This window comes from Amblyomma americanum, chromosome 2 (assembly GCF_052857255.1).
Source record: "Amblyomma americanum isolate KBUSLIRL-KWMA chromosome 2, ASM5285725v1, whole genome shotgun sequence".
Lineage (NCBI taxonomy): Eukaryota > Metazoa > Arthropoda > Arachnida > Ixodida > Ixodidae > Amblyomma > Amblyomma americanum.
In genome coordinates this window covers 91,808,523-91,822,101 of record NC_135498.1, presented here as the reverse complement: position 1 = coordinate 91,822,101, position 13,579 = coordinate 91,808,523, and the positions used below count along the sequence as shown (strand labels likewise).

General features: G+C 48.7%; 1 protein-coding gene across 1 annotated transcript; it reads right to left on the bottom strand.

Annotated features, from left to right (window-relative positions):
- Window positions 1-3,512: 3,512 nt before the first annotated feature.
- On the bottom strand, window positions 3,513-12,233 carry LOC144119876 (uncharacterized). The gene is made up of 10 exons (XM_077652394.1): window positions 12,140-12,233; window positions 10,711-10,765; window positions 9,339-9,458; window positions 8,723-8,842; window positions 7,891-7,971; window positions 7,008-7,091; window positions 6,629-6,791; window positions 5,711-5,878; window positions 4,620-4,754; window positions 3,513-3,623 (listed from the first exon to the last, which is right to left on the bottom strand). Exons 1-10 carry the CDS (start codon window positions 12,231-12,233, stop codon window positions 3,513-3,515), a joined length of 1,131 nt encoding a protein of 376 aa, XP_077508520.1.
- Between the last annotated feature and the right edge of the window lie 1,346 nt (window positions 12,234-13,579).

The window sequence follows — 13,579 nt, the reverse complement described above, 5'->3', positions numbered from 1 at the left end:
CGAACATGGCCGCGGCGGCCGCGTTTCGATGCAGGCGGAAGGCGCCCGTGTGCTTCCACTCCTTCCCGTCGACGGGATGGAGTGAACGGCGGGTATGAGAGCCGCCAGTTTATTTCGAGGGAAGGAACGGCGCAGTAACTGTGCCGCTTTACGATGGATACCTCAACCTGAAAAACGTCACGCGCCGTAAGGCCACATTCTCACCGCCGGCTTCCTCTACGGCGCGGCGGCGACGCAGCCGAAAACCGCGGCAGCAAAGGAGCGGAGGGATGCTCTAATCGGAAGAGCTGTCGGACACCGGCAAACCAGTTGTGGCGGGCGCTCGCTTCTCCCACGTGACTCTACGCCACTGCAGTTCCTTTTTCTTTCTCGCGCGTGGAAAAAAAACAGCGGCGGCGGGGTCCGAAGGAGATGCCGAAGGTGTTGTGAAAGTCGTCTGTCGTCTGCTTGCGTGCTTTGCTTGACTGTTATCGCTGAAAAAACAATGCGATCTCGCAAGCGACGGCAAAAGTTTGAAGTTAGTTGAAAAACATTGCGCAACTCCACAGTTTTTACAGCGAAACACCACGCGTACAGCACCAAAACATATTTATACGAATATAGCAAGCTACTATTAAAGCGCTGCGCGCACTGCAGTCACATTATTCTGGCCAATATGAACGAAATCGAACAAATGTAGGGGGTAATGAACTCTGTTATCAATGCAGGAATGGTTTGCCCGGGCTTGCTGGATTGGTCTTTATACTAACGTTCGTGAATTAGGCTATCAAAACAGTTTGGAGAATATTTTACCAGTACCGGCTAATACACATGCAAATTTTCAGATTTTTCTCGATAGCAGACTCAATGAGTAATTGAAAGAGATAAATCCGTCTTGCTAGTAGTAACATTCCATACTGGATCGTTTTGCTGACATACCTGCATGTTTTAATGCATTTTATTTTGATATGCATCTGTGTGTACAACCATGTCTACCGCAAATGCTTGTATTGTGCTGTTGTGTGTTTACCGTATGTGCTCGAACTAGCCAATGTTTTGTTGAGTAATGGGATGAATTTTTGCCCTACGTTTCTCTCTCTCCATCCATGTAAATAGATCAGGTGTCCAGCTAAATGTAACCGCGTTTTTAACAATTGAAGGAGTGTCCTAGGCGCGTAAAATGGGTTCAGTACTGCTGAGGATCATGTGGCCTACTCTGCAGTATCTATTCAAGGCAAAACTTGAGTTTCAGTCCGGTGCGCGTATATGATATTGAAGTGACCTTCGCACAATTAGCGATCTCATAGAAACAGACTGAACAAGTTGGCGCGGAACAACGAGGACAAGCAAGACAAACAAAGAGGTTTGTCTCGCTCATCCCGTTTTTCCGCGCCAACTTCTTCAGTATGCATATCGACCAACTAGACCAACTTTCTGCTCTCATAGCAACAGCCTTAAGTCAGATGGCAAGCATATTTTGACTATGGCCAATGCGATGGTGTCTCCAAATTAGACCCAGGTCGTTTCCGAAATATTGTCCAACCCACACCTGAAATTAGACCTTCATTGATTTGGACCAAAATCTATTTTCAGGCTAATTTCAATATTCTCGACACGATAGCAGTCTCTAAACTTGACCCGGGTCAGCCCCGAAATTTGACCTCGGCCGATTTGGACCGACCGTAACTGAGTGTCCAACCATATTGAGCGTGCAACCATAAGTGAGCGTGCCCGACACGATGACGACCTCTAAATCTGGTCCGGGCCATTGCCAAAATGCTTTCGCTCGACCTTTGGTATAACCATGATTAAACCCTGCCCGACTTTATTTTCGCACTGCACAGTCGATTAATTAGTTTATACTGACTAGCTGGATTTTTTTTAAATATTAACTTCTTGTCATTTTTTCTTCAAGCTCTAAAAGATAGCGCGAGAAATCCAAATACACAACCGTGGTGCTACTTGAGCGCAAAAGATTTAAATTCTCTTATCGTATATCCCGCGCCCAATGAAAACACTAAACTCATCGGAGACTATTTTACCTGGAACGCCTAGTATATTGCCAAATGAAATAAAACCGTCATCCGCTCTCTGTTCCTTGGCAGCGGGCGCTTTTCGGAGTGCAAGACACGTGCATCTAACGACGGAGGAAAGAAAAAAAAAAGGGGGGGGGGGTCTTTTCTTGCGCCCGGTGGTGATGGCGGAAACTTTATTAGACACAGGGGAGTTTAACATAACCAGCCGAGCTGGAATACTTATCTGACACGATGTAATTACCAGTAAAGATGAGATTAATATTGAAGAGAAACGTTATCCACTTACCCTTTACTTGTCTCCGTCGAGATAAAAACTAGCTTGGCTTTAGGGAGTGCCGCTGTTCCCGTGTGACAGGGTTGTAATAAATTAATGCATTATTATGAAAGAAATGTTTATCCAGAGATGATCACAGCCGTGACAGCCGTACTCAACGGCGACATTTTATTGTATGTGCAAGGCTACCTCCACACAATGAGATGGGAGTTAATGGCGCGCATAGATATGGCAGTGCACTGTCGAATATCCTACTGAACTTTTGCGCAGTTCATAACAGCAAGAACTCAGGCTCCGGTGCAGCATTTCATCGTCTATCCTAGCGGCGCACAAGTAGCATAAAAGTACATCTCTCCGCTTTGTTCATCTTCTCCCAGATGCGCTGCGATCTCCTTTACGAGCCATGGTAATAAGGTCCGCCAGACGCAGCCATTCTGACGCAAGGCACGACATATCTACAAGCTAGGAAAGTTTGCACTGCAGGCTACATGATATCGCAACGCAAAAGGGAATAGCGGGGCACTTTAGAAAACTCAGACTTCCTTGAAACCAATCATCCTTGCATTGGCTGTAAGCAATCAAAGCACAGCCGTTTCAAAGCACTGTCGCGTGATGTGGCCACATCATTGCACATGTATGACCTAAACACGGCGAGAGATTTGCTTGCTCCGATCCTCTGCTGGCACTTAGCAAACTTCTAAATCTCGTTCTCCACCAACACAACTGACGTTCAAAAAACCAATCACCACCACTGCGCACAGCACAGTTTGTGCACTCGCCTCACATCCGCGCACACTCAGCTTGAACTGCCAAGCACAGTAACTTAAACAAAGACTCCGCTAATACACATGTTTCTTCTCGGGTGCCCATCATTAAATTGCTGTGGTCGAACATTGCTTCGACGGCCGCGGAACTCCAGGAAACTAAGTGGCACAAAAAAATCGCTAGTAAGCGACAACTGAAAAAAAGTATCCGAAAACTAAACAGCTTCCTTGCGATAAGAGCGCAACGGGCGCGTGCAGTCAGTCCTATAGTAATGCGAAAGAATGGAGGCGCTTTAAAAATAAGTCGTCGCTGCATGCAGAAATGTCGTGTGCACAAAGTAACATACTGTTAGCGCAAAAATCAGCCGAAAAAATGTCTGTAGCTCAACCTCCCCCCCCTTTCCGCCCCTTTTCTCCATTCCGCTGGTCCTCCGCGTCCATTCCAGGAATGGCGGCGGTTCATTCCCTAGGAGTCGTGTGGGCGTCGAGCAGGCCCACCTTGCCTGCCGCGTTGACTGTCATGATGACCATGACCACGACGACGATCTTGGCGATAAGGCCAATGATAAACTGGAGAAACAGAAAACAAGGGAACAGCCGCGTCACTCAGCTCCCAAGGGGGGACTCTCGAATGAAACGGCTCGCTCGAAACCATAGGATAAAAGAAGCGACGAGTCTAGAATTCTTCCAGTTCGTTTTACAGCGTTAGCGGTTCTTAGCTCTTTTCTCAGTTTTTCCCCGTTGTCGGCGTCCGCAAGCCCACCACCACTCTGGTAAAAATGCATCTGCCACCTATGAGCCCAGCATATGCCACCCGGCCCCTCCCTCCTGCGCATGAGGCTAATGATTTGATATATGAACCCTAACATTAGTACTAATATTGGTTAGGTTTGCGGATGAGATTAGGAACTTCGCAGGCATAGGCTGGGCTCAGCTGGCAAAGGACACAGTTAATTGGAGAAACATGGGAGAGGCCTTTGCCCAGCAATGGGCGAAGCCAGCCTGATGATGATGATGAAGATGATGATGACGATGATTCATTCTTTGACGATCACGAATGATTCATGAACAGTGGATTATTCGTTAGATATTTGTAACCGCCCTGTGATTTTTTTTGTTTTCTTCCACAATCAAGAAAAAAAGGCCACCATTTTTCTAACTTTCGCTGTTAATGCTGTACCATCGGCGAAACAGAAATCAAGAGAGGGGCTTAGCCACAAGTATGAAAGCGGTAAAGAGTCGACATCGTAGAAACATTTTTATCGCATCCTTTGCTTAGCGGGGAGCGAGGGTAGACATTTTGTTCGAGTATTGGGGGTGCAAGTCTGTGACCCGGAGGGCGGACTCGCGTATTTATGGAACTCAGACTGAGCAACGCACACTCCTGCGCAGGAACATTCAAACAAGCGTGCAAGCGCCCGACGTAACTTCTTTACATGCCGCTATTATGTTATGCCTAATGTTATTGCCACTCCCATTGTTTTACACTGTGGCCAATCGGCAAGTCCACGTAGGCAACGCTGGTGCAACAGCGTCAACGTGCGAACACTGGCGCAGAGCACTCACCAGCCTCCAGAAGGACACGTGCGCCATGTCGTGCAGCAGAGCGAAGGGAGCCGACGCAGGCATTATGACGCCGCTCGAAGCGCACACAACCACAGGGGTCGCCAGGTACGTCGGGTGCATGCGCTTCATTTCGGCCTGCATCAAGATGACGATAGTGCGCAAAAGCAAAATCACCAGTGCGGCAACCGCAGCTACAGCGCCTACAGCACAGCATGTGGCACACTAGAAAGCCAAGTTACATAACAACTGTAGCTGCTAATGGAACTTTCTCTGGTGTACACGACAGGGTGAACGTTCAATGATTGGCAGTGGGAACGCGCGATATATTGCCATGTGACCCAGATAGCTCAGCGCCTTTCAGACCGGGAACATCGTGCATCGAAGACACAGCCCGAGTTTTCAGCGAGTCTCACTCGGCGAAGAGGTCAGGAACAAGCGTCGTACGCTTGTCAAAGGTTCCAGCAGATCCCGCTGTTGATGTTACTGTGCCGTGCAAGTCTAACTCGTAATGTGGCGCTTGGGGTAATATAGCGCCAAATATGTTTCAAGAACCCGAATATATAGCTAAGTGGCGCCTGAGAGAGACAGAGAGGAATTTTAAGAGGAAAGGAGGAGAGGTCGCCGGCTGTAACATGACCCTGGCCGGCTATTCCACAAGTGGCGCCAAGGTTTTTGGCATATAGAGGATGTGCTCTTCTCTGATATGGAAAGAATTAAAGCCTCCGACCGACATAGTGCCGTGGGAATTCGTTCTGCTCTTGCCAGTCAAGCGTGCGCGCCATGCCCATTGCTGATGCAGTAATCTTTTTGTAATAGTTAGGCCTGGGTCAGGTAATGCAGAAATCTGTCGCATCTTTATTTTATTTGAAAGTTGCATGTGTAATTCACAAATTTAACAGCAACGATTCTCACTGACAGTTAAACTGAGCAGGAAGTAATAAATGGTTATTAACGCTGAAGCGGCTTCTGTTTCTACGACCGAAGTCGACGTGACAACTGAATATAGCCGAAAGCTTCACAAATGGCTAGCTCTGCGCGCGTCATTTGGCACATTTGGTACCCGCTCTGTCTGGTCGTCGCTGCGCACTCACTATGTGCGCTACGACCGGCGCCATCATCTCGACGAGCACCTGCTTCTCCGTGGTCTCGGCCAGGAGCGAAGTGACGACCGCCAGCATGGCCTGCACTTCGAGCGAGCTCCGCCGATGCCAGAACGCGCTGGACGCAATCTTGAAAATCTCGTGGGGAACGTCGTAAGTCTGCGCACGGTCAATGACAAGGGCGCCTCGCTCTCTTCCGCATCATCTGCCATCTCATCAGCCACCTGTCTGGCCTTCTATATTCTTCGTCGTACCGCGTGTTCATTGTTATGCAGATTCATCTTGTGTGTCTCTTTTTCAAAAAAAAAACAACAGATTATTTTTGCAGCCTAAGAGCTATTGGAAGACATTCAGTACATAGGCGCTTTGACCAGCCTTCCAAGTTGGTTGCTTTGTGTATATCAGCTTTTTGTTCCTATAGGGGACAAACAGCTCCCAAATTCCTCCTGCTTTACCATGGGATAATTTTTAGACTAATTTTTAATACGCGTTTTTTTCTGCATATACTTAAATATACGTGTGAAGACGTTGCTGCACGCTTTTGCCGGCACAGAAGCCCGTATCAGGGAGCATGAAGAAAACTAATGGAGGAAGAACTGTTGGGCATACATGTGGAAAATGTTTTGTGTACATTCATAAGATCACCCCGACTTGAGAAACGTGTTCAAAGTGACGCTGACTTCAGCTCGGGCCTGACGAAAACATTAGAACTATTTCGGGTATCTCAGCTTACGAGGTATCGCTCAAGCTAAAGTTATGAAGACATTTCCCGACAGTTCAATTTTTAATAAACGATCGCTTGTGAGACATGCAAGAGGCTGGTAGATTATCTTCTCCAGTAAGGCGTTCCTTGAGCCAGTATCTCGTCAGCAAAGTATGGACTCTTCTCAGCGCATGCGGGGTGCATACCTGAAGCAGACTGGAGGCGACCTGCGTAGCGCCGAGAAGTAAGACAGCGCCCCAAGGCACCGTCTGCCAGACGTTGCGGATGAAGTCGAAGGCCACCCGCAGGCACGACGTGAGCAGGCTCGTCGCCAGAGTCATCGATGCCAACGCACTCAGCAGAGCCACACTGGGCACACACAGCGCCACCAAGTGTCCTCAACAAGCAACACTGCACCACATCACAAAACACGCAGTCAGCTACGACAGATTCACACAGACGAGTCGGGGAGGTAGGGTGACCGACTGTGACTCGGAGTCACATATACTGCGGGTTAATTAAGAAAAATAAGTAAAAATGCCTCCCTTGAAAGAGAAGTATGGAGTCCCCTCTGTCTTGACTCACCGGTGATCCATGCCAAGAAGAAGCGAAGGTGCGTAAGTCAAACTGAAGATGGCCGCATATGCGACACCGGCGTACTTGACACCCCTACAGGCAAAGGGAGTGAAAAAAAACCATTTGGTTTCTTGAAAAGCAACATAGTAACGTTTCCATTAAAAAATTAAAACGAATTCGGTGAGTGCGCTCGTAAGTAAGCAGAACTGCTAAAACCACAGCAGCTGCTTCTAGCAGTGTTGATCACAATAAGCAGCACAGGAACGATACAGTTAGTGGCCCACAAGTGGCGCTGTCTGTCTTTTTCGCTCGTTCCGTATCTATACTTTCCCTGTACACTCGTGATAAAAACTACGCATGCAACAAACCGCCCACATCACCACTCTCCAGGTTCTATAACAAACATATGAAGTCACCTCACCGTAAGCAAGGAGGATAGGGGAGTGCTTCTTTTTTAGTGCACTAGTACTACAATCACCAGTCTTAGATTTTGCTGATATTTGTTCGTCCGAAGTGAAGTTCAGGGGTCGTGGGTTTGGATCTCCGTGGCGGCATGTGTTGCTTTTTCCGTTTTAATCAGTTACTTTTCAGCGATAAAATAACTACACTAATAATTTTCCATTGATCAACACCACAAATTTAAAAAACGATAAAGACTCTCCTATGCATTTTGCTTTCGGCGAATGTTGGCTTCTTTCATATGTATGTCATTACGAGTCCCTAGTTTCCTTGCGTATGTCTACTCAGCAGCTTTCCTAGAAGTATGTCTTATCGTTATTTGATACCACTGTACCATTCTTTGCATATCGATACTTCGCGCACCACAGTCACGCTAGAACTTGCCGTGACGAACAGATAAGCACTACCACGAGGACGGCCAGAAATATCTTACCTGTGATTTCGTCGACTTGGCCCTCCCACTTCTGCAGCTTTGATGACGGCCAAGTTCTGAGGCGACATTGGCTCCGGTTCACTGCGAAAGAACGTCTGAGTCTCGTTTCCGTGCGCGCTCTATAGGGAAGTCGCTATCAAAAGCACGGCAGCATACTTACAAGCTACTGTCATGATATGTTGTCATACGCTAAAACACCGGTATTTTTTGTTCTATACACATGAGCCTTTCTCGTCTGGAGACCCTCATATACTCCTTCCGCTTCCTCAAATGGTAACGACAATTCAGCACTGCCAGTCTGAGCGACAGCTCATGTACAGGCTGTTGCACACTTAGAGGGTACCGAGGTCATGTGACCACCGCCCTTCGCGAAGCGCCGGGGAAAGCCGGGGAGAATCGATGACAAATGCGCATGCGTAATAAGCATGGCAGGCTGCTTTTTCCGCGCATGCGCGTGCTGGCGCGCATTCTCTCCGGCTGTCAACGGCAACGCTTCGCGAAGTGCGGTGGTCATGCGCCCCCGGTTCCCTCCAAGTGTGCAACAGCCGGTACAAGATGTGATAATTTGATATTATCACCGGCATTTTTAAAAGGTTCTCACTGCGCTCATTTAGGGTACCAAGCAATTTTAAGGCCTAGAACCAAAAGGCAGCGTTGTGATTTAAGATGTACCTGAAATTTCAAGCTTCGTCTTCATTTTTCTCCTCGTTGCTTTGAAGTCAATATGAGTTTGAAGAATAGGAGGGCGACTTAAGATAGAGTGCTTCTTAACTTGCCAGAGAGACACCATAGTGGCCTGCGCAGTGCACATGAGGTTATGAACATGTCTTACTGCGGTTTCAGGTAGAGCATCCAGATGACCGCGCTGCACGTGAACAGCGCTAGCGCGGCTCCGGGGAACGTCATGGCCGCCCAAGTGACGGCATTTACAGGAGTGTCCTTCACTTCCGCACTGCGACGGGAGCACCTCGTCGTCAGAGAGTGTTTCTCCTACATGTTTTCTGTCCCAGCATGGACAAATGCAGTTAACATCGAGAGGGCGAACGACCAAAATGGTGCCCTCGCCATCTTGTGACCTAACGATGAAGTGAAGACAAGACTTCAACTTCGTTACCATATAGTTGAAGGGGCCCGGCGATTACTTCGTTATAGCCGTAGTTTCGTTATAGCCCGTGTTGACCGAGATTCCAAGGAAAATCATCATCGCATTGTTGTATCCATTATTTCGTTATAAACGGTTTCATTATAACGAGACTTAGTACAAGGATGAAAGAAGACAGAGGAAAGTTCCGAAAGTTTTCATCGTTTTTCTTTGGGAATAAGTAATAACACCTCGTGCTAAGTTTAACCAACTGCACAGGCATGGAAACACGGCCACAGCCGATGCCTTCATCTGTTGAGTACACCTCCGCGGACGGGACCCTAGTGAATGAGGTCAGTGAGCTTACGCGAGCAAGACGACCCTCAGCGCCCTCTTGTTGCCGCCAGTGTGGAAGCCGCAGATTCCTCCTAGCACGCAAATCAGTGACGGACCCAGCAGGAAGGCGTTGTGAACGTCCAGGCGGGCGCTGCATGAAAAAGGCCGGTGTAGTGTCTCCGGTTCATATGAGCAGCTGTGTTAAGACACGGCAAGCAGAGATGTGTTGCCATTCACATAAAAAAGAACAATTTTGTTATAACTTTATTTACTGTGTTCTTGCCTACGAGGCAAGCGCAGCGGATGATTCTACATTGATTTCGAACACCCGGTGAGCGAACAGGATCGAATGGCTGATTTGGAACAGAAATCGCGCATGACGAGGTTTCACGTCATTCACACCACGTGGCAGCAAATGTGCGGCCGTCGAAAGAATCGCTAATAGAGCAGAAAAAAGGCTTGGCGTGTGATGTTGCTTTGCTTTGTGTCTTCGGTGTCAGGAGAACGACGGCCGGCGTAAACATTCCGCGAATACGATAGACAACAAAAACAGGCTTTGAAAACGAGTTAAGCGCGTGGCGCCATGACTTAGCGCTGTCATTTAGAACACTGGTACGAAGAATTAATCCATCAGTACACTAGTCTCTAGCATTTCGCCTCAATCCAAATTAGACCGCTGCGACCGGGGCCGAACCCGCGTCTTTCGGGTCAGCAGCCCAGCACTATAACCACAGAGCCACCGCGGCGGCTCCTTTACATTCATAGATCCCTGGTAGTCCCACACCACTCGTTGTTCGTTTGTGTTTGTTTACGGGAGTTTAACGTCCCAAAGCGACTCAGGCTATGAGGGACGCCGTAGTGAAGGGCTCCGGAAATTTCAACCACCTGGGGTTCTTTAACGTGCACTGACATCGCAAAGTACACGAGCCTCGCTCAGTGGTGCAGCGGTTAAGCGAAGCCCCACTGCCCTGCGATGCCAGGTGCTGCCACCGGGGGGGCTTCTGCGACACAGGTTACTCTTGTTGAGCAACCTCTCGCGGCCAGTCATTAATTCAGCTGCCACCTGCCACGGTGGTCAGTTGGCTCACAATCCGGTTGACAGGTTGCGATGACGCCACAAGGTCATGTGACATAGGTGGGCCACCTAGGTTGCTTCTCTAGCTTCTCAAGGGGTCTTTCGCTCACAACGCCGATGACGCCGGGTTTTCTGCGGAACGGAACCCTTAATTATATCCCGTCAAAAACTACTGCTTTGCGTAGAATGGAACAAGAAAGCCAGCGTGCATGGGCTGTGTTATGCGTTAGGTTACGTTTACAAATCCGAGGCGCTCCGCTGCCAAAGCGGATTCGAGTAATGCCGGCGACAGCACGCTTCTCCCTTTCCTCGAGGAGGGATCTCTCACCTCCTCGCCTTCGCCGCCTCCGTCGTCAGTCCGAGCTGGCTTCCTACCTGTATGACTGGGAACACAAAAACAAATCAAGGCGCATTTGAGTTTCCGGCACATAAAATTCACAATTACGCATAACAGACACTGTCACGCTAAGGTGGTTATAACGCGCACACAGCCTAGGCGTAACGAAAGAGCACAAGGAACAAACAGCGATAATGCGACTACGCGAGTGCTAACTACCAACTGGAAGTTTATTTCGGGGTAAAAATATTGAAGCAGAAGATTTATTCCAAATAAATCACACATGCGCAGTCTTTGTCAAAAATATAGAGCCCAAGTAGTTTGCTTCCAAACCGTATAGCGGCGCTCTTAAGCAGATTGATAAACGTAAGCTTGGGAGAGTTGAGGACCTAAGTTCCTCTCGCTTTGGTGAGACTATATGGCCCGTAAGTACGGAGGAGCCGCGCTGCAAGGCTCAGAAGCAGACCCCTTGGGCTGTACACTTTTGACAAAGACTGTGCATTCTTCAGGTGAAGGGAGAAACAGTGGCTTGACGATGCTCACCATCATATATGCTGTGTTCGGCTGCACGGTGCCCAGCAGTGACAATATATATTAATAATCATAATAGTAATAATAAAGGCCTTGATTGGAGAAACACTATAGCGAGTTGAACTGTCAATAGGAACAGGAAGCAGGAATTCGTAGAAAACAGGTATGTTGCCACGTTATAAGCGAATATCAGTGTAATCACGTCAATGATAATTATTAGCTTGCGGGTTCTTGTTTTTTTTTGCTTTTAGTTTTGTTAATGTTTTCTTCGCTCTTATGTCATGTGGTCTTTTACGTTTCAAATTTATCAAGTGTCTAGCTTCCTTGGTTTTATAGTTTTTACTCGCTCATTTTTGCTCATGTTTTTACTGTTTTCCTCTCCAAGTGAAAGGCAAATTTTAAAGCGGGCCAGAAATTTCCGAGGAACTCGCATGCGACGCTGAAAAGGGCATCCGTCATCTGCAGTTCTCTTCCTGTGTATTTCGACGAGCTGGCAAAGGCATCTACGTGCTCGCAGTAAACGATGTTGCCTAAACGACCGTCTTGTGCTGACTATTTTTACGCCTCATGATACTTCCCTCTTCGACATCACACGGGTGCGCTGGTGTGCACCTCCTCCTTTCCACGAGCCGCGTCAGACTGGAACGGCATCTCCCACTCCGTTGCTGCTATCACCTGCCCATTATCCTTCAACGCCAACATTGAAATTCTCATATCATCGTGATAAAATGCAACAAGGATTTTGATTACCCCACGCCTTATGTAATACCTCGAAAGGGGCCTTTAAGGTAAATAAATGAAATGAAATGAAATGACGGCAAGTCAGCTGCAAACTATTGCTTCCTCCCGTTCCCGTCATCACCCGACGCGTGACGTGACCTCCACTCACCGCTGAAAGGTGAATGGCCATAAAATGGGCTTTTCGTGGGCGTCTCTTCGAAACGAGCCACATAGCGCACAGGGGTCGAGAGTCGTCGGCTCATGTCCAGCGCACCGCTGTCAGCCACCGACGATAGACTGGCTGCGGATGAACGCCGCTGCCTGGTGCCCGCAGCGGACAGCCGCCGCAGACTGAGCGGCTGAGCGACGGCACCATGTTCCTGCACGGGGCTACGCGCGGCAGCAAAACACCCGTAACTTGTTGGCGCCTGAAGCAGTTCTCAGCAACGAAATGCATGTCCCTTCCGTTTCTGAGTCAACTATAGCCATACACGGAGCGTCCTGCTCATACGTCGAGAACGGAAACAAGACAACGCTGTGCGGAGAATCAATCCTCTCGAATAGAGAGATGACGATTTTTTATGGCGCAAGGGCATCTGTGACCAAAAAATGCCATGACACAAGGGTTTTCGTTTTCTCAAGGTGGTGTCAAGGACTCATTTCCCACGCATTTCATCCTAAAGAAACCGAGCACCAGGCAGGGGAAGCTTGTGCCCATTGTATAACCGGTGGGTACCCGGCGGCACTGGGGATTGATACGCGCACCTCCCGCATGCGAGGCGGACGCTCAAACCATTACGCCACCGGTGCGGAGCGCGTACACCCGAAAGAGAGTCACGCATGTTAGATGCGTTGCCCCTCCATTGTCTATTAGAACACTCACACTTACAAGGGACACTGGCCGGTTATGCAATGATGTTCGGTGTTCCCGCATGTGCCCTTGTGCACAGGATAAGCGAAGGTGTATCGGGAGAGGTAGATTGACCCTTGAGGCTGCGGGCACAGCTCACGTGATACCCCGATCTAGCGCCACTACGACATACCCCAACTTATATATTGCGGCTCGTCAGCCCACAGTTAGGTTGTCTGTGAACATGCGGTTTCACAGCTGCTCATTTCTGCGACAAAGAAGATATGTAGCCTGAAGTTAGTCTTAACAAGAGCAGAAACACGCGGAATTTTTTTATGGTATTGAGGTAAACCATTTTATTTTGGGGGCACGTGTATGGGTGCAGGTGTATGCAGTTGATAGCTGTAGCACCGAGGCAGTTAGCTAATGACAGGTCATGAAGCTTGGCGCTGTTTTCATACACACCTGATTAGAGCGAATTGCGCCGGGCCAAAGTCCACCGATGATGCCCTTCGAGTCCTAGACGTTGACGAACCAGAAGTCGAGGGAAAAGCTGAGGAGCGTCGTCGTCTGCGCGCTGTCTGAGGTGCCAGTTCGACAAGGTGCGCCAGGGGCGAGGGCTGTTAGAAAAACGTTAGAGATCACTGCGGCTGCCTGCATTGGAGGAATGCGAAAACTTTGACGCCCCCACGACATTCGTCGCCTCTCTTTGCCCCTCTTTGAGTCCATTGACGTTTGCTTCAGACTGATTAATTAATC

Bases quoted from the DNA above. Each gene is read 5' to 3' on its own strand.
- LOC144119876 (XM_077652394.1), bottom strand. From the start codon at position 12,233: ATGAGCCGACGACTCTCGACCCCTGTGCGCTATGTGGCTCGTTTCGAA. The intron at 6,792-7,007 runs GTGAGTCAAGAC...GTGTGTGCCCAG, and splicing joins CTTCTTGGCATGGATCACCG to TGTGGCTCTGCTGAGTGCGT. The intron at 5,879-6,628 runs GTATGCACCCCG...GACCGTGCGCAG, and splicing joins TCGCCTCCAGTCTGCTTCAG to ACTTACGACGTTCCCCACGA.